We start from the raw sequence: 27,343 nt of genomic DNA on the forward strand, positions 1-27,343 counted from the left end.
CCGTATTTGCCTACAAGTATTAGGTAACTAAAGCTTAGAGAAGTTAAATAATTTGCCCAGTATCATTCAGCTAAGTCACGTATTAGGTAACTAAAGCTTAGAGAAGTTAAATAATTTGCCCAGTATCATTCAGCTAAAAAATGGCTTGGACTCTTATTCATGTAGATAGGAATTAGGACCCATGCTCTTACCTACTGTGGTATACAATAACCATACTTGAATGAGCAGAGAATATCTAGGTGGATGAAGGTGAATGAATATCTGGATGGGTTGACAGTGAATTATTTAGGGGAACGGGTAGGCCAGGCAAGAAAAGTTGGGGAGAAGATGGACTTTTAAAAAAGGTTCCATGCCTTTTCTGCTACTCGAATTAAAATAAACAGAAAGTACTTTTATAACGATGAATGTGATAGAAATAAAAAGTCAGTCATAGAATTTCAAAATTATTAACATGTCATTATCAGTATTACTATAAATTTTACTCAGATTTAATCATAAGAACTCATGTGTCTTAATTGGCCCAAGTGTTGATAGTGTCTTTTCCCTGTTTAGTGTTTGCACAGGAAAGTGCAAGAACCACAGTGTTTCCTGTGCTTCTTCACTCATCCTTGCCTTCTTTCTTACTTAGGCTATATCAGTAATTTTTGGTGGAAGGCTAGTGCAGCAGTAAGATCACTGCTCACTGCTGACCACAACAAAGATGAGACAGGGCACAGGTTATGCGCCCCTCCCCAATGTCACTTAGGGAGACACATTAGGACAAGGCTAACCTGGAATTCTCTCCATTTGTGTTTGGTTGTTTTTTTTTTTTTTTAGATTTTGTTTATTTATTTATTTATTTATTTATTTATTTGACAGAGAGATAACAAGAGAGGGAACACAAGCAGGGGGAGTGGGAGAGGTAGAAGCGGGTTCCCGCTGAGCAGGGAGCCTGACACAGGGCTCAATCCCAGGACCCTGGGATCATGACCTGAGCCAAAGGGAGACGCTTAAGGACTGAGCCACCCAGGTGCGCCTCTCCATTTGTTCTTTAATGTTATTCACAAACCCACGTACCTTAATAGTCGTAGGAGATAACTTTAAACGCCTCTTACCAGCTGACCCGGGCACACCAAGGTGTGCCACTAAACCGGTCTTTGCGAACAACAGCTCCAGACCAAGAAGAGGGAGAAACGGATTCCAGGGTAAAGGAACAAAATGTGTAAAGATATGGAGGTGTGTAAAATACATGATGTATTCCAGGAAAGCAAAGCTTGTAGGGTGGAAACTTCCAATGCAAAGGATGGCAGGGGTTAGGAAATGGTGGAGATTCAACTGGAAAGATAGTCTTCGAACTCCAGGGGACCTTGAAGGGCCAGAGGGTCACTGACTCTGTGACTTGAGGCAAACTGGATGAGCCTCAGTTTTCCGAACCTTAAAATGCAGATAACATTATCTTCTCCATGAGGTTGTATTAAATAAATAATGTGTGTGAAGGACCTGGCATGGAGCTGCACACAGCGACTGTTGGCAGCAACTCATCTCATTGTTACCCTCACTGCTCCCACAAGGAATATGGACTTTATCATGTAGTAGAAAGTCTCCAGGATTCTTAAGGAGAAATGCCCCGTGCACGATCCAAGCAGTTACCTTTAGTGAAGGGAGTGCTCTGGCAGCAGTATGCCGGGATCGTTTGGAGAAAGGCGGGATTGCAGGGCTCAATATACTGAATCATTTAATTTCAGTAAATTTTGCTTGGTAGATTACTTCTTAGGTCCTTAAATATGATTTTAAATATTTTTAATGCTGGATAGACTTTTGTGGAGCCTAAGTCATCTTTTTATTGCTTCCCAGGGACTACAGATATATAATCTCGATCATGTATTTTTCCTTTTGTCATCTTGTCTGATAACTGGCGTCGTGTGTCTATTGTCTCCACAACACTGCTACATTCTTTTCTTTTATTTTTTTTTAAGATTCTATTTATTTGACATACAGAGATCACAAGTAGGCAGAGAGACAGGCAGAGAGGGGGGAAGCAGGCTCCCTGCTGAGCAGGGAGCCCAATGCAGGGCTTGATCCCAGGACCCTGAGATCATGACCCAAGCTGAAGGCAGAGGCCTAACCCACTGAGCCACCCAGGCGTGCTAGCACTGATACATTCTTGTGCATTCTTCCTTGAAATACCATGTTTGGTGTAATTTATGTTTACTAAAGTTTTCAAAGAGGGGCTTCTGTTGCACCACGATTCTCAGACTTCTGTTTACTTCTGCATCATGGGATTCACTTGGTCCTGAAAGAGTGTTCTGTAGGCTAAACAAGAAAGTATTTTCCCTGTAATACATCCTCTTACTAGTTTTTCAAAGCATCATGGTATAGGGACCTACGTTCAAATATTGATTGTTTCATTTACAACTTGTATGACTTTGGGCAAATCTAAGCCTCAGTTTCCCAGTCTATAAAATGGAGAGAATAGTACTTGCCCAAGGACACAAAAGTTATTAAGAGGATTAAATTATACTGCTTGGGGGCGCCTGGGTGGCTCGGTGGGTTGAGCCGCTGCCTTCGGCTCAGGTCATGATCCCGGGGTCCTGGGATCGAGTCCTGCATCGGGCTCTCTGCTCAGCAGGGAGCCTGCTTCCCTTCCTCTCTCTCCGCCTGCCTCTCTGCCTACTTGTGATCTCTGTCTGTCAAATAAATAAATAAAATCTTTAAAAAAAAATAAATTATACTGCTTGGCTCATAGAAAATACCTGTATTTTAATTTATTAAATATTAATGTTTATTAAATATTAATATTAATAAAATTAATTTGATTTATTTTCTGATTCCCTTAAAGTAAAACTTCTCCACCCAAGATATTTTCTATCATTTTTTTTTTCTTTCAGGCAGCAGACTGTCCTGGGAAGCTGTTCATCTTCCATTCCTCCTTGCCGACTGCAGAAGCACCAGGAAAGCTCAAAAACAGAGATGACAAGAAGCTGATTAATACAGACAAAGAGAAGGTATTTGTAAACAATGGCTCTTTGAAGTGTCTCTGTGTCAGTTTTTAAAGGGCAGTAATGAAAGAGTGAAGGTGTCCTTTGTGTAAGAAAGGGAGAGTAGCTAAATGTAATGCATAAATCCAGGACATTGTATATCATAGGAATATTTTGAATCGCACATAATTTAAGAAAATTTATATTCTTAGAAAAGCTAATTTCTGAAATATTCCTAATATTCCTAATAAAATAAGGCCTCAAACTTTTTTCATGTGTGATCTGTGTAAGAGACTAGGTGTAAGACCGTTATAGAAATGGGAGAAATGGGAGGAGATACGGGAAGAAGATAAAGGTAGAAGGAAAATGTAGACTGCACCATATAACAACATCGCTGAGACAGGAAGTAGAGGTACCCAGTGCTCAGAGTGTGCTTTGCTCAAATCCTCTGAAGTATAGCTGTTGCTGGGGGGCTCAGGTCAGTGGGAAGGTTAAGACCATGATGTAGGCATACTAACCACATGACACCAGACAAGTTGCCCCGTGTAGGTCTATAAAGGTAAGACAGGAGTGTCCGTCTCATTAGCATTGTTGGAGGATCAGATAACATTGCCTGCACACACATGTTTCATGCAACAGGAGCCCAGCACACTGTGAGTGCTCAGTGAACAGCTGCTGCTCTAATGATGACCATAATTCATTCCTTCAGGCCAGTTCACTTAACTGGAAACAATTTCTCTTTAATTTTAAAAGAATTCAATAGAAATTAAAAATTGAAACCAAAAACATTTTGTGGTTTTCTTTTTCCCTTTGTGCATCTTTTTCTTCAGATACTTTTCCAGCCCCAAACCAATGTGTACGACTCTCTGGCCAAAGACTGTGTGGCTCACGGATGCTGTGTGACCCTCTTCCTCTTTCCCAGCCAGTATGTGGATGTGGCCTCTTTGGGTCTCGTGCCTCAGCTTACCGGAGGAACCCTTTACAAATACAACAATTTCCAGGTAAAAGCCAGCAACTTGTTCACCTCAGGTTTTCTACTGCTGTTTGACTTTAGGTGCTTCAATCATTGGTTAAGAAACCTATGCCCCCTTGTGGGCAACTGACAAATTGTAAATGCTAGAACCAATGGAGATGATGTATATGTGATTAAGCAATTGCTTTCCCACTCCCTTAGTGTTTGACAACAGATTGAGCTCATTTATCCTCAGAGGTGAATTTCAATGTAAGCTTCCTTGATGGGGAAAAGTATATTCTATATAAAATTTTAGTATTTTAAATATATTTAAGATACTGTTTTTAAAAGTGACTATGTATTTGTTTTAAATTGTTGGGATTTGGGGGGTCAATTCATGATACCCCTCTCTTCCAAGCCTCAATTAAGAGACAGAGTCACGAGATAGTAAAAATGTGAGGAGCACACAGACTCAGGTCTGTGGCAAGTGGGCTTGCTATTGCTTTACCTTTCAGTGTAACTTAATTAAAGCAAGGCCCAGGGTAGGCACAGTTACAAGCTTCCTCGTGGACAACTGTACCTTTACAACTTAACATATTGAGGGGCAAGAAATGTGTGCCTCCTATAGGCAGGCTGCCTCCCCAGAAAGAAGGTCCAGAATAGAGTAAGCTAGGCCTACACAATTCCTTTACTAGACTTACTAATCAGATAAGTCACCTGCTCTCACCTGAGAGGAAGGGGTTAGGGGAGTGCCTCTGACTTACGTACCTATACATGGCAACATGGAGTGCGAATGAGTGTTTCCCCACATAAATGACAAATGTTAATCATCTATTTTTATTTAGTATCAGTAAAATTATTTTTAATCACCTAGCTACATATTTATATTGTAAACTACTTTAAGGGATTTGGTAAAACCAAAGATAGCAAATGAAGTAAAATTGAAAAAGCTTTAAGAATCCTTTCTAAGATGTCTGGATAAAGTGGGTTTTAATCAAGATTTTTAAAAATAAGAATTATTTTAAGTATTTTACTGCCATCTGGTGGACACTGATCCTACTTTATTTTTTAGATGCACATGGATAGCCAACAATTTTTGAATGATCTCAGAAATGATATTGAAAAGAAAATAGGATTCGATGCTATTATGAGGATTCGTACCAGCACAGGTAATTTTCAGTTATACTGTTTTTCAGGTCTCTGCTGTGTGATTGTTTTCTCTTCAAATTAATAACGGACCAGGAACAAAATTTCCCTTTTTCCTCATCATTAGGTTTCAGAGCCACTGATTTCTTTGGTGGAATTTTTATGAACAATACCACTGATGTAGAAATGGCGGCCATTGATTGTGACAAGGCAGTGACTGTGGAGTTCAAGCATGATGACAAACTTGCTGAAGACAGTGGAGCCTTAATCCAGGTGATTCAAAACGTATTCCCATTTTTGGTGTTTTAGTTTGTTACTGACAACAGTCAGTGGGGAGACTAAAATACCATCAACTGAGTCATCCCTCTGTAAAGAAATTCGACTCTGTTTTTCCCAAGGCAAAAGTCATTAGATTACAGCACTCAGTTGTGTAGTCTCTACACCCTCATTTACACATGCTATTTGTATGAAGTCACAATCATATGTCATGACGTGAGAGCCCAGCAAACTGTGACCAGTGTGGTAGGCATTAGCAAACTGACTGCCAGCCATATTCATTTCTTTTAGGCTTTAGCTCCCATTCATTCATTTGTTGCATTTCTACCATATGGTAGATACCATGTTAAGTGCATTATTATGTTACACGCAAATATAAATAGAATTTGGTTTTGTAGTAAATAAATTTACATAGACACCATGGAGGTCTTGAATTAAAATAAGAACAACTATATCTAATGGGCATAGTTTTCAGATACTAGCATCACCCTTAAAGAATGGAGAGGGGTTGGAAGTAAGTTGAGGAAGAACTCTAACTAATGTTTATTTTTTGATCACAGAAATTTGAAGAAGTGTATACTTGTTTGCATTCTTGAAATGCGTATATCATCAGTGTGAGACTTAAGTACATCATCAAAATTAGCTGCATGTTTTTAAGGGAAGTGAGGCTTGAATAGGGCTATAATCATCAACATGAAAGTCTTGCTTCTGGACCTGAACCCCTGGTACTGAAATCTGAGATATGTGAAAGTAGAGTAGCAGTAGATGCAAATAGGTACTTATGTGTGAAAGCCTGACTAAAATTTAAATTTAACCCAGTGGAGAGTTACATAGAAACCCAATGTATGAATTATCATTATACCTCCCTTATTTGTTATTGTTCAGCCATTAGCAATAATAAAAAAAAGATCTGTGGAAGAATTTAGAGGTCCCTGAGCTGTACACACTGTTCTCTAAGTGTAAATAAGATCAGGCTAGCTTGGGTGGACATGTTGATCAGAAAAACATGTGTCCTTGATATTGCCTCTGCAGTGTGCTGTGCTTTACACAACCATTGGAGGTCAGAGAAGACTTCGGATTCACAATCTGAGCTTGAACTGCAGCTCCCAGTTGGCTGATCTCTATAAGAGCTGTGAGACAGATGCTCTTCTCAACTTCTTCGCCAAGTCAGGTAACACTCCGCTAATCCTGTAGTGCTGTGTGTCTTGCCTAGTAAGTCAGTCAAGACTTGTTGGTTAATTGAATTAGTAACTGTCAACTACTGTGGTAGCACAGCCTTTTGGTGGGCAGATTCAGAATTTATAAAAGCAGAGTGCCAGGGACAATAGTCAGCATCTCTAATTCCAGATTAAGAATGAGATAACTCAATTCAGGCCCACTCTATATAGTTTTATTCAAAGTTTCTTTCATGGGGTGGGGGTGGGCTCTGAGTTGAAATTTAGGAAGGTAATACCTAGATTGTCATTATGGTATGCGAGGATGCCCTCTAGCACTTGGGGATAATGGAAAGGGACTCTCCCTAATGTTGGGCTGAACTTGCCTATCCATACCATGATAATTATGAAATGGGAGGGGCCAGAGTTGGAATTTTCTTTGGTTCCTTCTCCCCTCCACAACCCCCATTTGAGATTCTGTAGGTTTAGAGGAAAGAGTAATCCAGCCCATAGGAATTCAGAACACCAGAAGATGGCATATTGGTCTTTCCTTTCTCTGTGTGTAGAGTCTGTTTATAATATTCTGTGGAAAAATATGGACCAATTACCTGTCTTTTGTTAGAGGTAGGCCATTGTTTCCATTGGGTATGTTGGCATACTTAGTAAAATGGAGAACATTAAAAAATGACTGTAACATTTTAACACTGTTACTCCTTGCTGGGTGGTCTGAAGATAATAGCAATTTGTTGTTTATTACTATTATCATTTGAAGGGATTGATTTCTGAGCTAAGGCTTTGATGCCATTTTCATTGTTTTGTGCAACTAGCATTTAAAGCAGTTCTTCACCAGCCCTTGAAGGTCATCCGGGAAATCCTGGTTAATCAGACTGCCCATATGTTGGCATGTTACCGAAAGAATTGTGCAAGTCCATCTGCAGCAAGCCAGGTGAGCCACCTATTCTAGTTAGATCCTAAAGCGTTACAAGTGATACTAAATGTGCATTCTTTCAGCATTTGGCTATGGAAGGCTTATGATGTTCCAATCACTTAGATGCTGTGCATAATAAGCTATACAACCAAGATTGAGAATGCCATTTGGGGAGGCTATGGTCTTTTTACAGCTGACATTAAAAAACTTAGTGGCTTTACAAGATGCTTGAACCAAAAAAATGTGTGTGCACATTGGGTTGGCAGTCACTACATTATGTATAAATAACAGAATGTTATATGTAAGAAATGTCATAATATAAATGGGATTCTCTTTTGCTTATAAAGATGAGTATATGGTTGAAAATTGTGTGTGCTTAAATATCTTTTCAGGCACATTAATAATCACAGTTGATAAGAGCACCAATGGCAAGAATGATTTCTTTGTATTTTATAAACATAAATATAATTTCTAAATATTGGAATTCTTTATATTTAGAAGTTAATAGGTATAAGGGATTTTGAAGGAAATATTTCTGTGTATCATCTACTAAGTTGAAAATTTTAGATCCTTCTTTAAATAAATCTCATTTAGACTCTCTTGGGTAAAAGAAAAAGTAGAACCTCATGTTCACATTTATTTTTATATCTGTTCTCTTATTCACATTTTTCCCTATGTCAGTCAAAGCTAGATGCAACTTTTCGTAGTTTTGTGTTGAATATCTGAATATAGAATTTGGATTGAAAGGGAAAACAGCAACAGATGGGAAATTTTTCTGGCTAATTCATTGTCAAAAGTTAGTGGGTGCTGTGAGGATGTCTGAAACCCCACTCAGAAATAAGCCTTGGGTACCTGGGTGGTTCACTTGGTTGAGAGCCTACCTTTGGCTCAAGTCATGATCTCAGGGTCCTGGGATCAAGCCCTGCATTGGACTCCTGCTCAGTAGGGAGTTTGCTTCTCCCTCTCCCTCTGCCTCCCCACCCTGCACATACAATTGCTTGAGCTTTCTGTCTCTCAAATAAGTAAATAAAATCTTTTTTAAAAAAGCCTTTAGCAGCAGAGATAATGCAGATAAAATCAGGGGACCAAATTTCATAATCTGGGTAAAGGAAAATGAAATGCAGTTATTAGCTTGGACTTTTTACAAAAATTCCTTTCTCCGCTGTTCTGATTAAATTAGCCACCGATTCTTTGGTCTCCTGTGTTGAAAATCACATAAGCAGCTCTTGAATCTCTGTGTAAGTGTCTGTCCTCTTTATTAGCCAGAAGATGTGACACTTCAGTAACTGAATTCCAATATAAGTATGATTTCACAGTGTATTTGTTTAATTTATACAAAGCCCATCAGGTGCACCTGGATCAAGTCTAACCACGAGCATTTTATACCCCAGTTTTACTGTCTGTTTTAGAGCTCTGGAAACATTATTCTGTGTCTGGAGTATCTCATACTTCAGAAGGAGGTTGAAGGAGAACAGGTACAGTTAGTGTCCTCTCAGAAAGTTTATTTGCTAACGTTAAAGCAATTGGACTCAAAGACCTTAAGTTAAAAACAAATCTGTTGCCTATTTAAGGAAAGAAATAAAATCTGTTCATTCCTTCTGGTTTAAAAGTTAAAAGCTTTGTCTCTACTACTAGATCATCTGGTTATGCAGTTTAATTATTTCTGGAGGAAAAACATGATGATGCCACATTTTCTCTGAAAAAGTTGATAGAGATTATTCCTGTTCTTATGATGAGATTTTACTTTCTCCATGAACACATTTCAAGTGTGCATTTCAACCATTGATGCGCTTTAAGAAATGACATAATTTAGATACCTTGTGATTATCCAGCATGGAGTGGGGAAAATGTAGGGCTCATAAGACTTAGTGACAGTAGTATATTAAAATATACCATTACTTAGACACATGAAATGGCTGAACCTGGGGTTGTCTTCAGAGAATATAACTTCAGATGTGCTGCCCTCTCATCGTTCACTTTTTTTTTTTAAGATTTTATTTATTTATTTGACAGAGATCACAAATAGACAGAGAAGCAGACAGAAACAAGGGGAAGCAGGCTCCCCGCTAAGCAGAGAGCCTGATGCAGGGCTTGATCCCAGGACCCTGAGATCATGACCTGAGCTGAAGGCAGAGACTTTAACCTACTGAGCCACCCAGGCGCCCATCATCTTTCACTTTTAAGAAATAATACCTATAATTCCTAAAGGAATTCCCTCTTTTACTGTAGAGCCCAAAGTTTCCTTCATCTAAGTAGGACTTAAGTTGCTGTATACTTGGATTACATGACACTGGACCTCAGAAGATCTGCTTTTACTGACTCCCAGGGCCAGGACTAGCTTGAAGCAAGTGAGGCATTTAGGATGCAAAATTTAAGGAGGCATCTATTGTGGACGTCATATTTTGATGCTGGGTTAAGACCTAAAACTGCAAACAACATGAAATCAATTTGTTAAGCTTACATGAGCAAGGTAGATTTTTTTTTATTGAATCTAGTAACTCACTCTTCCAAACTTAAATGTATTACATCGTATGGGAGTACAATGACTTCAAAAGGCAAGTCAAATGCACTTAACTGCAAAGTAATTGTTTTTTTAATTCACTGCCGTTCTGTCATTTCAAAACTCAGAGAAAAATTCTCTAAATTCAATCAAACTGGACTCATGTGAATTTATACACCTTCCTCACCTGTACCTTTTATCCACAAGAATGATTGTTACTCGTGGAGGAGATCCAAGGAGGTGGGGAAAGGTTTATAGGGTCCATCTGTTGCCACATTTTCTTCCCCACCACAAAAACATGGGCAAAGACTGTCTCCTTGGTTTTTTTCACCCTAACTCCATTTTTCTTCTTCATCGTCAGTTTTTCTCCTTATTTACCTCCTCTGTTTTCTTCCATCTGCCACCTCTCATCCAATCTCCTCTGATTGGACTTTTAGTCTTGTAGGGTCATTATAGGTCAGGAGGCTCACCCCTTGGTGGCATTTAGGACAACATATTTCTAAACTGTCTTAATGTAACCTGGTTAATGCGAAGCAACCAGTAAAATTACAAGATAATATTTGAAAAACTGTGTGTACATGCTTCAGTATGAGAATCTAAGACTATTCTTCATTCATAATATGTAAGACGCCTAACTGGTAACTGGCCCAGAAACAGCATTAAGACCACATAGCTCTGGAATCGGATTATGATATAGTTCTTACATCTTTTGATCATATTTTTCCTTGGTTGAAAAAGTAATGCAGAAGCATATGTTGTCAAATAAAAAGGTTTTATGCTAGAGGAAAAAAAGAAGAGTATTCTACTCTGATGAGGATACATGCATTTGACTGTCTTTGATTCTCTGAAAGGGGATTATAGAAGGAGAGAGGAAATAAACCACAAAATAGAATTGTCCTGAAATATGTTTGCCTGAACCAGTTAGAAAACTGTCTTGCACATTCTTTACTTAGTAGACCATGAGAAGAAACTTGCAATATGAAAGGATTTAAATGGAGGAATAAATCCTAAAGATCCTTGAGGGAAAGTTTCTTTTCAGTGTGGAGTCTAGTAAGCATATATTCTTTTTCCTCATTAAGTGAGAACACTAAGAAAACAATCATGAATTCGTAGACCAGATATCCAGAAGTCCTGCATTGTGTTGTTATTTGCAGTATGTTTTTGGAACTGTATGTTTTTGGAACTGTAGGAGTTTGATTTTGTTTTTGGAACTGTATACAGTATGTTTTTGGAACTGTAGGAGTTTGATTTTGCCTGTTACCATTCAGTAGTGACACACCTAAATCCAGGAAGCGTTTCCTTTTTTAGTTTATATCTATAGTGTCACAACCTCCTTATTATGTTTTATTGATTCATGTGTCTGCCATCTCTGATGGACTTTGGCATCTTGGGACATCAACTGTCCCTTATTCCCCTCACCTATCATTGACACTTTGCACAGAACCTATGACACGGTGGCATTTAATATATGTTTGATGAGTTTATGGCTAACTGTGTGAGTTTGAGGTACATGAAGCACGTAAAGGAAGAGATACCTCATGGACAGTGGAAAAAGACACTCTTCTTGAACTCAAGAGGTAGAGATTGGTAACACAGATTAGGATCTTTTTAAAGATTAAAAATCTTGTGAAAGATTTTATTTATTTGACAAGATAGTGAGAGAGGGAACACAAACAGGGGGAGTGCAAGAGAGAGAAGCCAGCCTCCTGCTGAGCAGGGAGGCTGATGTGGGGCTTGATCCCGGGACCCTGGGATCATGACCTGAGCCAAAGGCAGATGCTTAACAACTGAGCCACCCAGGTGCCCCAGGAAATCATTTATTAATAAACGTGTGTAATACTGTGTGCTAGGTACCCTTATAAGTGCTTCACAGATTAATAATCATTTAATCCTCCTAACAATTCCATGATCATGCAGGAGATGGGCTGTTCCAGTTTTAAATGAGAAAATGTAGGACAAGAGAGAGTGGTTTGCCCAGGGTCACACACCTGTTAAGAGGCAGAGACGGAATTGTGTTCTGCCAAAGCACCTAGAGAAGACTAACTGCCGTTATTTGAATACCTCATGGGTGTCAATTTCTGTGCTCTGTGTGCTTGTATGTGTTCTCATTTAATCCTCACAATTACCTCAAAAACAAATGATGTTTTTTGTCTTAGAGGTAAAGCTCAGGGGTTCTTTCTCATAAAAGTCAAGCGTCTGAAACAAATGTCTGTCTTCTTTCAGCTTATTTTACCAGATTCCATGAAAGTATTACCAGTGTACATGAATTGTTTGTTAAAAAACTGTGTGCTGCTTAGCAGACCAGAGATCTCAACAGATGAGCGGGCGTACCAGAGACAGCTGGTTATGACCATGGGTGTGGCCGACTCTCAGCTTTTCTTCTACCCACAGCTTCTGCCAATAGTGAGTACAAGGCAGTGGTGCATTTTCTAGAGGAGTCTGGAAGGGAATCATATTTTGTCTTTTTCCATATGTTCTATCTGGAACATTTTGTTCTTAAGAAATTTAAAGTCACCAGTGACTTTAGAATGTGTCATGTGGGACCGAGAGCAGAGGCTCTTTAAGCAAGTATTTTGCATCAACAAGTGTTCGGTATGGTGATGTTGATGGTGGGAGTTTGGGGTGTTCCCTTTCCAGTGAATTGCTCAGATAATTGCTTTTCTTTCCTCATGCCCAAACTGGCAGATTGAAGAGTTAGTAACCAAGTTGGAGCCAGCCAACCTTCAGTTGCTCAAGAAATCTACCTTATAGCATCAAAGGCAACGGATACATGTGTGTATGGGATCTTATGTGCACACATGTATTTGTTTCTGTACAATGTATGAATGTCCAGAAGTCACCGCATTTAACTAGAATGGCTATGATTCGCCTTGACTAGATACAACCAAGGATTTACAAATCAGATATATTTGAGGCTGTCTACACTGTACAAGAGGCCAACTTCACTTGCCCTTGCCTTGGAGAATTTACTTCGCATGTATTTCATTTATTTGAAGTCAGTCCTTAATGTCTTGAATGCCCCTGTGCTCTGCAGCTAAGCTCTTTTCCCCTGAGTCCTAACAAGTTCAAGTTACAATTGAGGGATAAAAGAGGGGAAGGCTGGTGACTTATTTCTAATCCCTATATTGAAAGTCATACTCCGACTCTCAGGAACAGTTCAGTCAGTATTAGAGTTAAATTAGGTTGGAAATTAAAAGCTATTAATTCTTTCGATCACTATGAACACTAGAATTCTTATAAAATGATTGGTTTTCAGATAAAAATGAATTAGCAAGAATCTATATGCCAGACAGACTAGAACTTTATGGGATAAGAGCATCACCACTCCACTAAAATCCTCTTGCCAAGGTCACCAGTGGCCAGCATGCTGCTAAATCCAAAGGGCAGTTCTTGGTCCTCCTCTTACCATCAACAGCATCTGACACAGTTTATTTCTCTCTCTAGGAGCACCTTCTTCACTTGACTTCTGGTTTCTTTGCTTCCCTGGACACTTCTCCTGCTGCCTTTGCTAGCTTGTCCTCTTCTTACTGTCAGAGTACCCTGGGGCTCAGTCCTTGGGAAGCTTCTCTTGTCTATCTGCGCTCAACCCTGTTGGGGGCTCATCTCTCCTTTCAGATCCATTTATATACTGATTCCCACATTTGTATCTCCAGCCGGAACACTGTCCGGAACTCTAGATGTGTCTATCCTGTAGCCTACTGAGCATCCCTCTGTGGATGTGTAATGGGCACCTTAAACTGAGCCCTGAGCTCCTCTCCACACCTGCTCTCCTACAATCTTCTCTATCCCCATTTACCTCTATTCTCTCTTGCCAGTTCTTTAGGCCAAAGCTTGTTCTCTTATCCATCACATCTCATCCACCAGTAAACATGCCAGCTCTCCTTTCCAAGAATATCTGGGTCCTGACCACTTTCTCTCCTCCTTATCTGTCACAGCTCAGATTTGGGCATAATCATCTCTCCCGTGGACTATGGCAGGACCCTCTTAACAACCCTTGAGGCTTGCACATTTGCTTCTCTGGTCTGTGTTCAGCATGAAAGTTAGAGTGGTCCTGTTAAAATAATTATGAGCTCATGTCCCTACACTACTTAGAACACTCTAGGATTTTCCATTTCAGGAAACACCAAATTTCCTACTGCCTTGGCCCAGTGCCATCTGTACTAACCTCTCTCCTTTTCTGTCTGACCTCGTCCACTTCCTCACTCTACTCCAGGCACCCTGGCCTCCTTGCTGATCCTGAAACATCTGAGACAGACTCTTGCCTTAGGATCTTTGCACCAACTATTTCCTCCATCCTGAATGCTCTTCCACAGATATCCCCATGGCCCTGTCTCTCATCTCTTTGGGCAAAATTACCTTCCCAAGTAGCCTTCTTAGACTACCCTATTTGAAGTTGTACTACCAGCACTAACATGCCCTATCCCACTTTCCTGCTTCTTTTCTTCATAGCACTTGACACCATTTAAAATTCAATGTATTTTACTTATTTTATTTGTTGCCTCTTACTCCTTCCAAAAAATGATTAGTGTGCTTGAATAGTTACTGTCTAATGACTAGAATAATGCCTGGCACACAGTAGCCATTCATTAAATACTCATTAGAAGGAAAGAAGGGAGGAGGGAGGTGATAGGAAAAGGGGGAGAGAGGAAGAAGGGACAGGAAGGATGGCAAACTTACTAACTCTCCTGCCTTTGCCTGCACAGCACACGTTAGATGTCAAAAGTACAGCCCTACCCACTGCTATTCGTTGCTCTGAGTCCCGTCTTTCAGAAGAAGGAATATTCTTATTGGCTAATGGTCTCAACATGTTCTTATGGTTAGGAGTTAGTAGCCCTCCAGAACTGATCCAAGGAATATTTAATGTGCCATCTTTTGCGCATATCAACACAGATATGGTGAGTATTTTTTTTTTCATTGTTTTTGTGGTAATGTACAGATTCTTAAATGTTTTGTGTTCATGTGCAACCACATATTACAAAGTAGAAAAAACAATAAAGGATGTAGTTCTTTATAAGAAAGAGAGTTTTATGTGTTAATGAATAACAATTAGCTGGTATAAAGTTATTTGTATAAAGTATTATGAGACAACCAAAACAGACTTTAAAAAGAGATTGCCCAGCACTTCCAAAGCATTTACTGTGTGTTAATCACTGCTCTAAATACTTTAAACACATCATCCCATTTAACTGTCACAACAAATCAATGAGATGGATATTGTTGTCAACATTGTATAGATGAATCGATTGAGGTTTGGAGACAAGTTCTTTCGGGTAGTCAGTAGCAGAGATGGAAAGTGAATCCAGTTCTCATACTCTGTACTGCTCTTCCTGGTGTGGAACTGCATATTCAAAAGAATGCAGAAATCTTCCATACATGTTCAGCTGTAGTCCAAGACTGTGTCAGATTAATGGGTTGCAAAATAATAATCTTACGAAAACAGGTTATATACCCCTTTGTTATAAATAAGTTATATACTCTCCTCATTACAAAAGAGATTGTGGATTTGATATAAAATAAATACAAATGACTTTATTTTTAAAGTACTTTAGGAAAAACCAGCGATTATCATTTGTTTAAAAATCGACATTAATTGCAAATTAATTATAGACCATTTTTGCATGAGCATCGTTACTATGATGGTTATTGTCTTACTCTGCTTGGTGGTGGATTTCTTATGAACACACATGTAGAACTCAGCAGATAGTTTGTTCCCCAAGGCCTCACTTGTATGATGGTAAGATGAATTCCCCAATTTCTCTTATGAAGGTAGAGACATAATATCTTGGAAGAAGGGACAGGGTCAAAATTCCAGGCTAGGTAGGTGGTCAGTTTAGAGAGATGCATATCCATTACGAATGTTAAGAAAATATTTTTAAAAGAATTAAAGGTGTCCATATCCCATTAAGAAAACAGTTTTAAGATGAAAATTCAGAAACAGCAAGATGTTTGCATAGGTTAAAATTAAGGAATGATTAGAAAATTAGAATTAAAAATAAAAAATTAAAAATAAAAAAAATTTAAAAATTAGAATTAATTTTTAAAAAATAAAAAAATGAAAATTCAGTAGGGAAAGAGCTATGAATCTCAAGAATGTTTATATAAAATTTAAGGAAGCCTCCTCATCTGTCACAGTGTATTGTTGGAGTAAATGTTAAATGCATATTTGCTGAATTGAATGTTACATATGAAATCGCCACAAAGCAGCAGATTGGTAGGTTTGTGCTTATATCATGTGCCTCCTCTCAGCCTTCTTCAAAAAAGAAAAAGAAAAAACCAAATGTCACTTTCATTTTAGAGACAGTTGGCACTTTAAAACATGTATGTGAAGTGTATATGTTATTTGTTACAGAAAAAGATCTGCCTTAGTGTCAAAAAATACCCACCAAAAATGTGAATATAAATAATGAATATTCTGCCTTTTTTTTTTTTTCCCCCAAAACTTCTGTGAAAAATATTGGCCATGGTCTTTTCCTGAGACTTGTGACTTTGTGGTAAAATGTTCTACCTCGCTTTTTCAGTGGCTAAGTCACAGATGATATATTAGCTCTTGATACCTTTTTTTTTTTTTTTTTGAGAAGTAATCATAAGCATTTTACTCTTGTCTTATTGGAAGAAGTGAAGTCCAGATCCTTCATGTCCCCCAGAGGCCAGGGGCAGTGGGATGGTTATCTCTTATAAACCATTAGCCGGATTTCAAGGGTATCTCAGGGACCATATTCCTCTTGAGAAATCAGCATTTGATGGTTTGTCTTAATTTTGAAACAGTGGTATTTGGATGGCATTTTCTAAATATGGTAACGATTCATGGTCCTGCAGTGGATCCACTGAAGGAATAAAGTTCAGCTTTTCTCCCATGACAAAGCCTTGAAGTAGCCATCTTACAAAGGGATTAAACATCATGGTGGTTGATCCAAAGATATCCTTTGCATAAAACATATACCTGTTGTGTCATTTCCAGTGGTGTACATGTGTCAAATTCTAGAGAAGGATGTTTATTTTCAATAGAGAGTTAGTTGGTGGAAATGTATCCCAATAAGAATGAACAATTTTTAGTGCATTTTCACATTTTTGGTTTTTAGGTAAATGAACTAAGCCAATAATCAAATATATGGTGTAGAAGGGTGTTTTCTAACTTCAACATTCTAATAATTTCATTGCAGCTTCTATCTAAATGCTATCAATTACATTGAAACTTTACCTTTGGTTTTCTTAAATTTAGAAAACACTGCCTGAAGTTGGAAACCCATACTCTCAAACACTCAGAATGATAATGAGTATTATCCAACAAAAGAGGCCATATTCAATGAAGGTAAGAATGAGATTTTTTTCCCCTTTCTTTAAGTGTTTATTTATATTTCATTACAGACTTTGTAAATGCATGTCCTGTATTTTTATAACATGATCTTTGGTAGAAAACTCACACTAACCTCTAATATATCTACCTACTCAACAGATGCAAACATAAAAAAAAAAATAAGTAAATAGGTATCACCACAGGTTGCTCATGGGTTATTTTAGTAATTATTAACTTAGTAATCAAGAACTTCTTTATGGCTTAGTAGCAGTTGATATCATTAACAGACTATGAAATGACTGCCTTCAGGGCTTAAAGTTAATTAGTTATATAGAACTATCATTCAGAACACCTTTAAAATTTTATTTTTACAACTTTAGATTTTTGATCTCTGAGAAGTTTGTTATCTTAGCCTTTCTAAGCCCTTCAAGCCTTCAGGTTGAATAAAAGAATATAAACTGTCTATAACTCGGGAAGATTATGCCTTGTTACCGAGTCCCAGCTACTCATCTGTCTTCCTTCTCAAGCTCAAGGTGAGAGTCTCCTGGAGTTTGAGATGTACGAATGGTGATGGTTTATTACTGTACTGCTCCCTGCAGCGGTATAGGACCCTCACCTGGAGGCAGGCCTCTGCAACGGTCAGGGACTTAGGGGTCATTTTTCCCCGAAATATACACATGATATTAATGTAAGTCAACATCCTTAGCCGTGAAAGATATCCATGCTTGCACACATCAACTTTAGGCAGTGCTGAGGTAAACCGAATTAATGCAGAGCTTTGTAATCTCGAGGATGACTGGGTGAACACAGAACATTTCTAGAACTGTTCTCATACCACATGGCATCTACTTGGCTTCAATTTTAGGGTAGGACCTAGAGATGGCAGAGAAGGCTCACAGTAAAAACATTTTTCATAGGACACTCTCTGAAGGCCTTGGAGGCATGTAATTAAACCTATGGTTTCATGAAACGAAAAATGAGAACCAGTGGTATTGAGTGCAGAGCAGTGATGGTCCCTCGACCTTCATCCCAGCTGCAGGAGCGGCAGCCCCACCACCTGCCCCGTTTGCAGAGAAGAGGCTAACCATGGAGACCATCCTTGTGCTCAGGAACCTCTCCTTCCAGGGAAAATAAAACCTGTCTCTCTGCTTTCTCCCACCTGCTCTAATAGTGCATGTTAGCTTTAATAAGTCATGTTGGCTTTAATTATAAAAATATCTGCGATAAGCTCTGGACCCATGTGAATAAGATACAAGCAGTTCCATGTTAAATAATTTTGGCTTGACTACTTAAATCAAATTTTCTTATGTGCCACTTGCAAATGTATCTGTTGTTAATAAGACTTCTTCGGCCTTTTCAGGGTACTATCTGTATCACAAATTTGAAACTCTAAAATCTATAGAGATTAGAATTGAAAGGACTCTAGAAGACAGCTAGTCTCACTGCTGCCTTTCAGCACCCTCCAGCACCATCTAACAGATATGGAAATCTCTGGGTTTCTGTCTCACAGCTGGATCAGGACAGATGAAGTCTAGCCCCCGGTGCTTAGTCCAATGCACGTAGCATTATACCTTTGGTCCTCACTTTTGGAAAATAGACCACACAAAGGAAATAAAAACACATTTATAGAGTCTTTAGATCTCTTTTAAAGAGTCAAGATTGAAGAGGAGAATTAAAAAACTGGAATGGAAGGGTCAAGAACAGCAAAATCAAATCCAGAAGGCCCTGCTGCCTTCTGGGTTATGCTCATTAGCTTTTTAAACAATCCCCTTATCATTGTCTGCATGGTCTTGCATTTGTGGGGGACAGAAAGATTGGTATCACAGGATATCTGGGAAGACTACCGAAATCAGACGTCTCACTGATAAATTCTAGTCCTGCCCTGCTCCAAGTTCTCTGTGTTCCCAGTGTTTGCCATTCTCTTCTTCCCTGTGTGTTTTCTAGATTAGTCCCTTCCCATTGGCTCCTTTCAGTTTATAAGCTGTTCACATCTACCTTTATTGAAGCTCCTGATTCTCCAAGATTCTGCTTCCCTTTTCTTTGGTTTCATTCTACAAACTTGTATTAAGTACCAGCAAGGTACCGGGCATTTTATCACCATGCTTCTTGAAAAAGCTATCTGTTAGCTGCTTACATTCCCTTACTCCCATGTCTCCAGCTATCTGAAGTGGCCAAAGAGCTAAAGAAATTGATTCTTAATCCCTTTACAACAATTGCAAAATTGAATATTACCTTTTTCCTCAAATTTTCTCTTCTGTCAGTTTTCAAAATGTCATATTTTCATGATGCTTCTTTCTCAACTGAACTTTTTCTTTAGATTCTTTTCGTTTATCTGCCCCTTAAGAAGAGTTGGCATTCCCCTAAGTTGTGTCTGCTGCTCTCTTCTGATTCAGCTCATTCTTTGGGGTGATCCTAATCACTCTCATTATTTGTTTCTTATGAGGCAGGCCATGAGAAATGAGAATGGCTCTTGAAGTACTATGATTCTTTAAGGTGCCTGGTACTGTGACCTAGAGAATATAAACTGGGACTACTCGAGATAGTCGGTTCTTCCATGAAGAGGGTACACATGAGGCTGGGAGGGACACCAGCAACGATCATTTTAATATTCTCTTCTCACTCTGCAAGGCTATTTCCCTCCCTATAGAAAGGTAATGGAAGGGGGCTGATAAAATATGGATTCCCCAGTCCATCCCAGTATTTTTTCCCCTTAGTTGTATGGTTTACTCCTTAAGAAGATCACCAGCATGTCAAGACAACTAAGATGGCTTGCCACCACTTCCATGAATCTGCTTCCTGAGACCTTCCACCATACTTTCTGTGTCATTCTGGAACTAGTAGTGGGAGGTTCAACTTTGTCTATAGAAACTCAAATGGTAGAGCCAGAATTTTTTTTTTTAAAGAATTTATTGATTTATTTGAGAGACAGAAACAGCATGAGCAGAGGGAAGGGTAGAGGGGGAGGCAGAAGCAGACTCCCTGCTGTGTAGGGGAGCCTAATGTGGGGCTCCATCCCAGGACCCGAAGATCATGACTTGAGTCGAAGTCAGATGTTTAAGCAACAGAACCACCCAGGTGTCCTGAATCAGGGTATTTGTGTTTGTTTTTTTTTTTTTTTTTTTACCTTAAAGCTAAGTTTCTCCCTAAGGTGAAATTCATTTCCTATTCGATTTCCACCTCAGATCATAGCCAGACACCCTTCATCGAAGGAAGTTTTACAATGAGCACCATACGAAAATAAATAACCCGGGGCTCCTGGGTGGCTCAGTGGGTTAAAGCCTCTGCCTTCAGCTCAGGTCATGGTCTCAGGGTCCTGGGATCGAGCCCCGCATCAGGTTCTCTCTGCTCAGCAGGGAGCCTGCTTCCCCCTCTCTCTCTGCCTGCCTCTCTACTTGTGATCTCTCTCTGTCAAATAAATAAATAAAATCTTTAAAAAAAGAAAAAAAGAAAATAAATAACCCAAGTGAATGGCAGCAACAGCATATGTATAATATGGACTTCCTCCCATTAATTCCCATAGACAAATTAAATTCTAAAGAAATTAGAGTCTCAAATCCTTCCCTTCACAATGTCTCATTCTGCCCAGTGTCAGCCTGGGCTGTTTCACTGAGGCCAGACCCACATTGCTCTTGCCTGTCAGGGACAGTAATAACCAGTAAAAAGAAAATGGCCTTGGCTTCAGGCTCACCAGGATGCAAGTTTTAATCTCCTTTGGAGAAGTTTCCATTGAAGGTTAGTTGTGCTTCCCTGTGTTGGGGTGGAGGTGTGCCCGTCCACACTGCTGTTCCAGTGCGGCATCCCCGTGCCTGGCAATGACACCTGAAAGCCAAGACACCACACCCGTCCGTATCCACATAAGTTCGCTGAGCTGTAGCGGTGGCAGCAGCTGTTGTATTTCTATCAGGCCAGGGGTGGTTTAAAGCTTATCAGCCTAGGGGCCAGGCCAAAAGAGCATAAAGGAAAGAAGGCAAATTGTGTTGACAGTATCATTCTACTTGATAACTAAAGCAAAAGTAGGGAGGGCCAGTCCCTCCTGGCCGAAATGCAATGTACCTTTCTCCCTACAGCCGGTAACTGCAGACCTTTCTGGTGGTTTCACTAGGTGAGAGGAAGTGAGGGGATGCCATGAAGCAGGCAGGGAGACCTTGTTTTGTGTGTGTGCTCTGTTAACTCCACTCATGGCTCAGTAGATAACAAATTCTGACCGTTCAGATTGTCATCTCTGACTACCTGAAAACAGGAGTGAGTGAGTGAGTAAGGACTAGGAAGGGCTCCAAGTGTTCATGCCAAGGCTGCCCCCTTCTGGGCTTTTTCCCCATGCACCTCTTCCCCTAGGGCAGCATTGTCCAATAATGCAAGCTGCAAATGTAATTTCTTAGTAGTCATGTTAGAAATGTAGAAGAGTCATTTTAGTAATATATTATTAACCCAGTGTATCCAAAATAGCATTTCCACATGGATATGCAGTTAGTGAGTTTTACGTTTTCTTTTTCTCAAAGTCTTAGAAATCCATTGTGTATTTTACATTTACAGCACAACCCAATTCAGACTAGCCATGTTTCAAGTGTTTGATAATCACGTGTTGCTGGTGGCTACAGTACTGGACTGCACAGCCCTAGATCATTGTTATGTGCAGGGAACAAGGGTCCCCTGTGCAGTCCACCTCTGTAGCGCCTCTCAATTGTTTCTTTTTCTTCCTTTTTTTTTTTTTCCAGTAGGTTCCATGCCTAATGTGGGGCTTGAAGTCATGACATTGAGATCAAGGGTCACGTGCTCTACCCATGTAGCACCTCTCAAATCTCTTCCCTTTCCATCTTCACTGCCCTGTAGTTCAAATCCCGATCGCCTCCCACCTCAATGCCTCTGCTTCCTGTTGAGTTTCCCTCATCTCATAGTGCGACCAGTTAACTCATTTTGTCCTGAAGCACTTTCACTAGATCACAATTCCTACAAAAGCTCAGACTCATTTAGGTAGTTTTCCCTAACCTTGAGGTGGTTTGTCCCTAACTTTCCACTGACTTTAAGACTATTAATTCATTTTGCTAGCCATGTCTGTCTTTGGTACATGGTGTATGGCACCCCATTATGGAATGCTCACTAAACCCACCCCTATCCTTAAGGAAATCCTACATTATCCTTTAAGGCTCAAATGACCATTATTACCATTGTGAAGCCTTTCCCATGGTGCTTTTCTTATGTTTCATCGTTGCCACTTAGTGTTGTATGTCTTGGGTTTTTATGGTTTGGGGGTCAGTGCCTCCCTCCACTCTGGATAATGGGCACTTTCCCATCATCCTCCAAGGCCTCACACACAATGTACGTTAAATAATTTTGGTGAAATACAGGCATATAAAATTGAGCCACATTCAGAGAATGTTTATAACCACCAGCCTTATTATTTTTTCCTAGCTGACAATAGTAAAGCAGCGGGAGCAGCCAGAAATGGTTTTCCGACAGTTCCTGGTAGAAGACAAAGGACTTTATGGAGGATCATCTTATGTGGATTTCCTTTGTTGCGTTCACAAAGAGATCTGCCAGCTGCTTAATTAATTGAATCTTCTCTATTGTTAATGTTGCATTTCTAAGGAGATAATCTCCTTCTTGGTGCCTAATTCTCCAGATGATAACAGGCTAGTTTTGATTTCTTGCTCATTTTCAAAATAGCTTTCCAGGATGACATTTAGGACTTAAGCTTTGGTGCTCAGGTATAAAGTCAGTGAAGATACAATTGTACCTTTATAAAGGGAACAGTCTATTTCTGATTGCACAATTTCTAACTGTTAAAAGTGATACAGTTTGCATTTCATGAAAGGCTTAGTTTACAGAACTGTAAACATTCTCAATTTTCTTTCTTTGTGCTAGACATATAAATTATTTTTCAAAATGTATAGATTTGAGGTAAAAAGTTGTCTTGGCTCTCCCATTTGCAGTGAGGGAAAAAATAAAATTTTTACATTATACCTAATTTTTTTAAACCATGTAACACCCATTGAACATGTTTTTCAACTTAAGGTTTGCATAGCAGACTTTTAATAACCTTGGAATCTATTTGGTAGAACAATTTGTGTTCTACTTTTTTTTTCATAATTATATGTTGTGTATGTTAAAACTGTTTTCCAGTTGTTGTTTTGTCTATAAAACTGTCTTTATCTATATTCTTAATGGTTCTCTGTACAATTTTGAGGGTTTCTACCTGTATATAATGGATATTAACCAGTACCAATAAATTACTTCATATGGTCTTACTCAACAGGTAGAAATTTTTTTAGGTATTTTGAGATTTTAAAAAGAAATAAGGGTGGTATTCATGTCTTGGGAAAAAGCTGTTTAAATGGTTTACTAAGAAAAAATGTGGAAAACTAAAAATTTTTTTTGAGGGTTGGGAAGTGTTAGGTGAATAAATCAACCTAGGAAATATCAGAGACAGTGTACTTGAGAAATGCATTTTTAAAAATTCTCTGATCTGTCCTTGTGGACAGAATAATAGAAATGGCCTATATGAGACCATTATTAATGAATATATATAAACCTAGGAGAGTGGTTTTGTGTGGTCTGACACAGGCATCTGACCTGTATCTGCCCTGTTCAACTTTGGTATCAGTGATATGAATAAATAAGAAGAGTTAAGTATATTGAGTACATACAATGTCCTAAGAACCGCACTGGGTGTTTTTGCGAACATTTATTCCTCATGGTAACTCCAATTTTATTACCAGCCCCATTCACGGGTGAAGAAATAGACTTGAAGTGATTAAATCAGGACCTGTCTACGATTACACAGCTAGGAAGGTTTATTCATAAATTAATAGATGTCATGAAATTGAGTAGAACAGCAAATACACTAACAAGATTAAACTCTATTCCCATGTCAGCAACTGGCATGATGTTTCAGATTGACTTGGATGAGTTTACGAAGAAATGTATGATCCTGAACCAGTGTCCAAAAAAAATGCACATGCAGATGCTCCTTGGAAACAAGAGTACTTAAAAAAGAACTGAGGGAATCAGCATGAATCTGTAGTGGGAGAAAAGCAGATGCAATCAGGTTACTCTCTTACAGGGATAGGCTGTGAGATGAGTATAGCAATGGCCCTCCTCTGAGGTGAGACCAGACTACACCTACATGAGTTGTTCAGTTCAAGGCACCATGCTCTATGTAAACTAGAAGGCCAGAGCAGCACATTCCTTTATTCATTTGAAGATAATCTAAGGATTGTTCCGTATTTGCCTACAGTATAAAATCAGAACCAATACAAAGAAGTGACAAGGTGCAGCTCAATTGAAAGAAGAACCTTCTAAGTAATTAGGTGCTCAAAGAATGTGCCGTTCTATGAAGTAGTATGTTCTAACTTAAATATCGCACCTCTTCTATATGCCAAGCACTCTGCCCTTTATGGGAGAGACAAATAGTAAGCAGCACAAACAAAACCCCTGCCATCTTTACAATTTCAGCAGTTTTCATAAATGGTGTAACATGCCATTACATTTTATTTTTTGTATATATAAATTTTATATGTATACATTTATATATATTTATGTATAATATTTATTATATATTTATATATAATATATTTATATATTATATATTTATATATAATATATAAATGAAATCAGGGATATGTGACCTAGTCTAGCTAGGCAGCAAGGTCTAGTCCATAAAGATTTCCGATTAATTACACTGAAGCTGAGACCTGAAAGAATTAGTAGACATGAGCCAGATAATTGAGAGAATTCGCAAGGTAGCCTGTGAACTATGCAAGTGAGATATACTATAGCACCTAAAAATATGGGCCTGAGTCTCAGGAGAGAGCTCTGGGCTGGAAATTTGCAAGTCATCTACATACAGAGAAAAAGAAATAGTACAAAATAGATGAAAAAACCCAGGGGAATTCTGTAGTGAGAAGGCAGCAAATCCCTGAGACAGATAATGAAGTGGAAACCTGAGGAGACTGGGAGAAGGGTCAGAGAGGTTAAGAAGGAAAACCTGGCAAGAGGACATCACAAAACCAAGGTAAGAGGGGGGCATGGAAAGAGTGAGCAGCCAAGTTACAGCCTTTCCCTTTGGGAAAAGGAAGTTAAAGACTAAAAGGTATGTTGGAATTAGTAAAATGGTCATGGGTGAGTTTGGTGACAACACTTTTACAGGCTCAATGAACTTGAATGCTAGATTGGAATATGTTGAACAACAGGAGTCAGAGGGGAGGCAACTCAAGAAGGGGATCAGAGAGTCACAGAGGAAGGACAGGATTTATTTTAAGACTGTCAGGGATTTGACATTTAAACGCTGATGGAAAGAAGCCAGTATTATATTGGAAAAATAAATAGTAGCAGTACTGTTACATCAACTCCAAAAAAAAATGTTGAAGACTGGACAGAGAAAAAATATTTGGAAGAGTAAGATTCTTGGAAGACAGAAGGTAATATAATGTGGAGTACAAATGGAGATTAGCTTTCAATGGGAAAAGAAATCTAATACATAATGGAAATGCTCCAATGAATCCTGAAGGACCACTTGCCAAAAATGGTGAGTGTTATTCCACGGTGTTTGGAAATAGTACATTCCCTTTCCTAAACCTTGAGAACAGTAGATCCTCATGGGCTATGGAACCACTGAGTTGGATTTCTATACCAGCTCCATGTGAAATGGAACTTCAGGGCAAGTTAGAAACCTTTCTGTGCCTTGGTTTCCTACTCATTTGTTTGAAGCATTAGGTTAATAAGTGTAAAGGGCTTAGACTAATCCCTGACACATAGTGCTATTTAAGTGTTCATTGCTGTTATTTTATTGGTATTTTTTTTTATTAAACATGCTAAAGATCATGAAAACTAGGACTAATCTGACTCCTAGTTGTATTTGCTTTTATGCCATGAGTATCTTAACCAATAGCCTCAAAACCAAGCTATCTTTCAATGCTATAGAAATGTCCAATTAAAAGATGGTTTCAGATATTAAAATAAATGTATCAGTATGAGGAAACTATAGCCTAAACTGCTTTAAAGTGTTAAAAACCAAAACTCCAGTAAAATATAAGCCAAAGACAAGAATTTATATTTGCATTTGGAGGAGCCATTATGAAGAAGAGTTTACTTAAAAGAAGACACATCTTTGAGGAAGTTACTAAATGGCTCTACCTTCACTTCTGCAAATCTAACCTAATGACAGGAGACTGAGAATAATTAGGAATGGTATGTTAATTTTTTTTTAATGTTCAGTCAGATGGGAACATGCTTCTTAATAAAACAGTAAGAGTAAGGACCAAATTTTCAGATCATGTTTTGGAATATGGAAAGATACATGAAATTTAACTTCGGCTCCACTAGGAGGCATTATACTCTAAAGTGTCTGAAACCTTTCAGAATGGTTGGTCAATAGTCTTTCAGAAAAGGCAATTCTCTGGGGAGAACTGACTTTGTAAATTTTAACTGCTGAAAACACAGGTGTAATCCTGACTAAACTGGGTAAAAAGAAAAACAATCTCAGTGGGAAAAGGCAATAAAAATCCCTTAGTCATGATCATCTCTTACAGCTATTTCTTGGCCTCTTCTTGAGACACGGATAAGAAGCTTGCTCCTTCCCTAAGCAGCCACTTAAGAAGAGTTCCGTCTGTGAGAAAATTGTATTTAGCACATTGTTTTCCTGAAATGTTTCCCTTTTGGTGCCGGCTGACTCTCTCTCTTGAGGCCATAGGTGAAGTCTTCGTTCACTGGATAGCAGTTTTCAGAGTTTAGAGCTACCACATACTGCTATTGTGTCCCTTCCAGGCCAAACCCTTCCAATTCTCAAAGCATGTCCTTGTAAACATGATTTCCAGAGCCACTGTTATCCAGACTTAATACATGAATATCCAGGGGTTTTTGTAAGATTTTGTTTATTTGAGAGAGAGAGAGCACAAGCAGGAGAAGGGGCAGATGGAGAGGGAGAAGCAGACTCCCCTCTGAGTAGGGAGCCCAACATGGGAATCAATCCCAGGACCCTGAGATCATGACCTGAGCCGAAGGCAGACTCAATAGACAGAGCCACCTAGGTGCTCCTGAAAATCCAGTTTTAACTCACATAAAGAACAAAATAAATTTAGGGAAGCAAAATGACTAGTGTCTAGTTAAGGAAATAATCATTACAACAATAGTGACTATAG

General features: G+C 38.9%; 1 protein-coding gene across 1 annotated transcript; it reads left to right on the forward strand.

The window, feature by feature from the left end:
* The first annotated feature begins 243 nt into the window (after positions 1-243).
* LOC111156051 (protein transport protein Sec24D-like) lies at positions 244-23,445 on the forward strand. The gene is made up of 12 exons (XM_022516635.1): positions 244-297; positions 1,098-1,184; positions 2,868-2,984; positions 3,788-3,958; positions 4,982-5,078; positions 5,183-5,328; positions 6,364-6,502; positions 7,313-7,431; positions 12,137-12,316; positions 14,617-14,808; positions 17,133-17,222; positions 22,617-23,445. The coding sequence occupies exons 1-12, from the start codon at positions 244-246 to the stop codon at positions 22,755-22,757; spliced, it is 1,533 nt and encodes a 510-aa protein (XP_022372343.1). The 3' UTR covers positions 22,758-23,445.
* Positions 23,446-27,343: the final 3,898 nt, after the last annotated feature.

This window comes from Enhydra lutris, unplaced genomic scaffold (assembly GCF_002288905.1).
Source record: "Enhydra lutris kenyoni isolate GAN:26980312 unplaced genomic scaffold, ASM228890v2 scaffoldscaffold3, whole genome shotgun sequence".
Lineage (NCBI taxonomy): Eukaryota > Metazoa > Chordata > Mammalia > Carnivora > Mustelidae > Enhydra > Enhydra lutris.

Coding starts and splice junctions, on each gene's coding strand:
- LOC111156051 (XM_022516635.1), top strand. CDS start 244: ATGAAGGTGAATGAATATCTGGATGGGTTGACAGTGAATTATTTAGGG. Junction 1,185..2,867: donor AGGGAGAAACGGATTCCAGG/GTAAAGGAACAA, acceptor TTTTTCTTTCAG/GCAGCAGACTGTCCTGGGAA. Junction 17,223..22,616: donor AGAGGCCATATTCAATGAAG/GTAAGAATGAGA, acceptor ATTTTTTCCTAG/CTGACAATAGTAAAGCAGCG.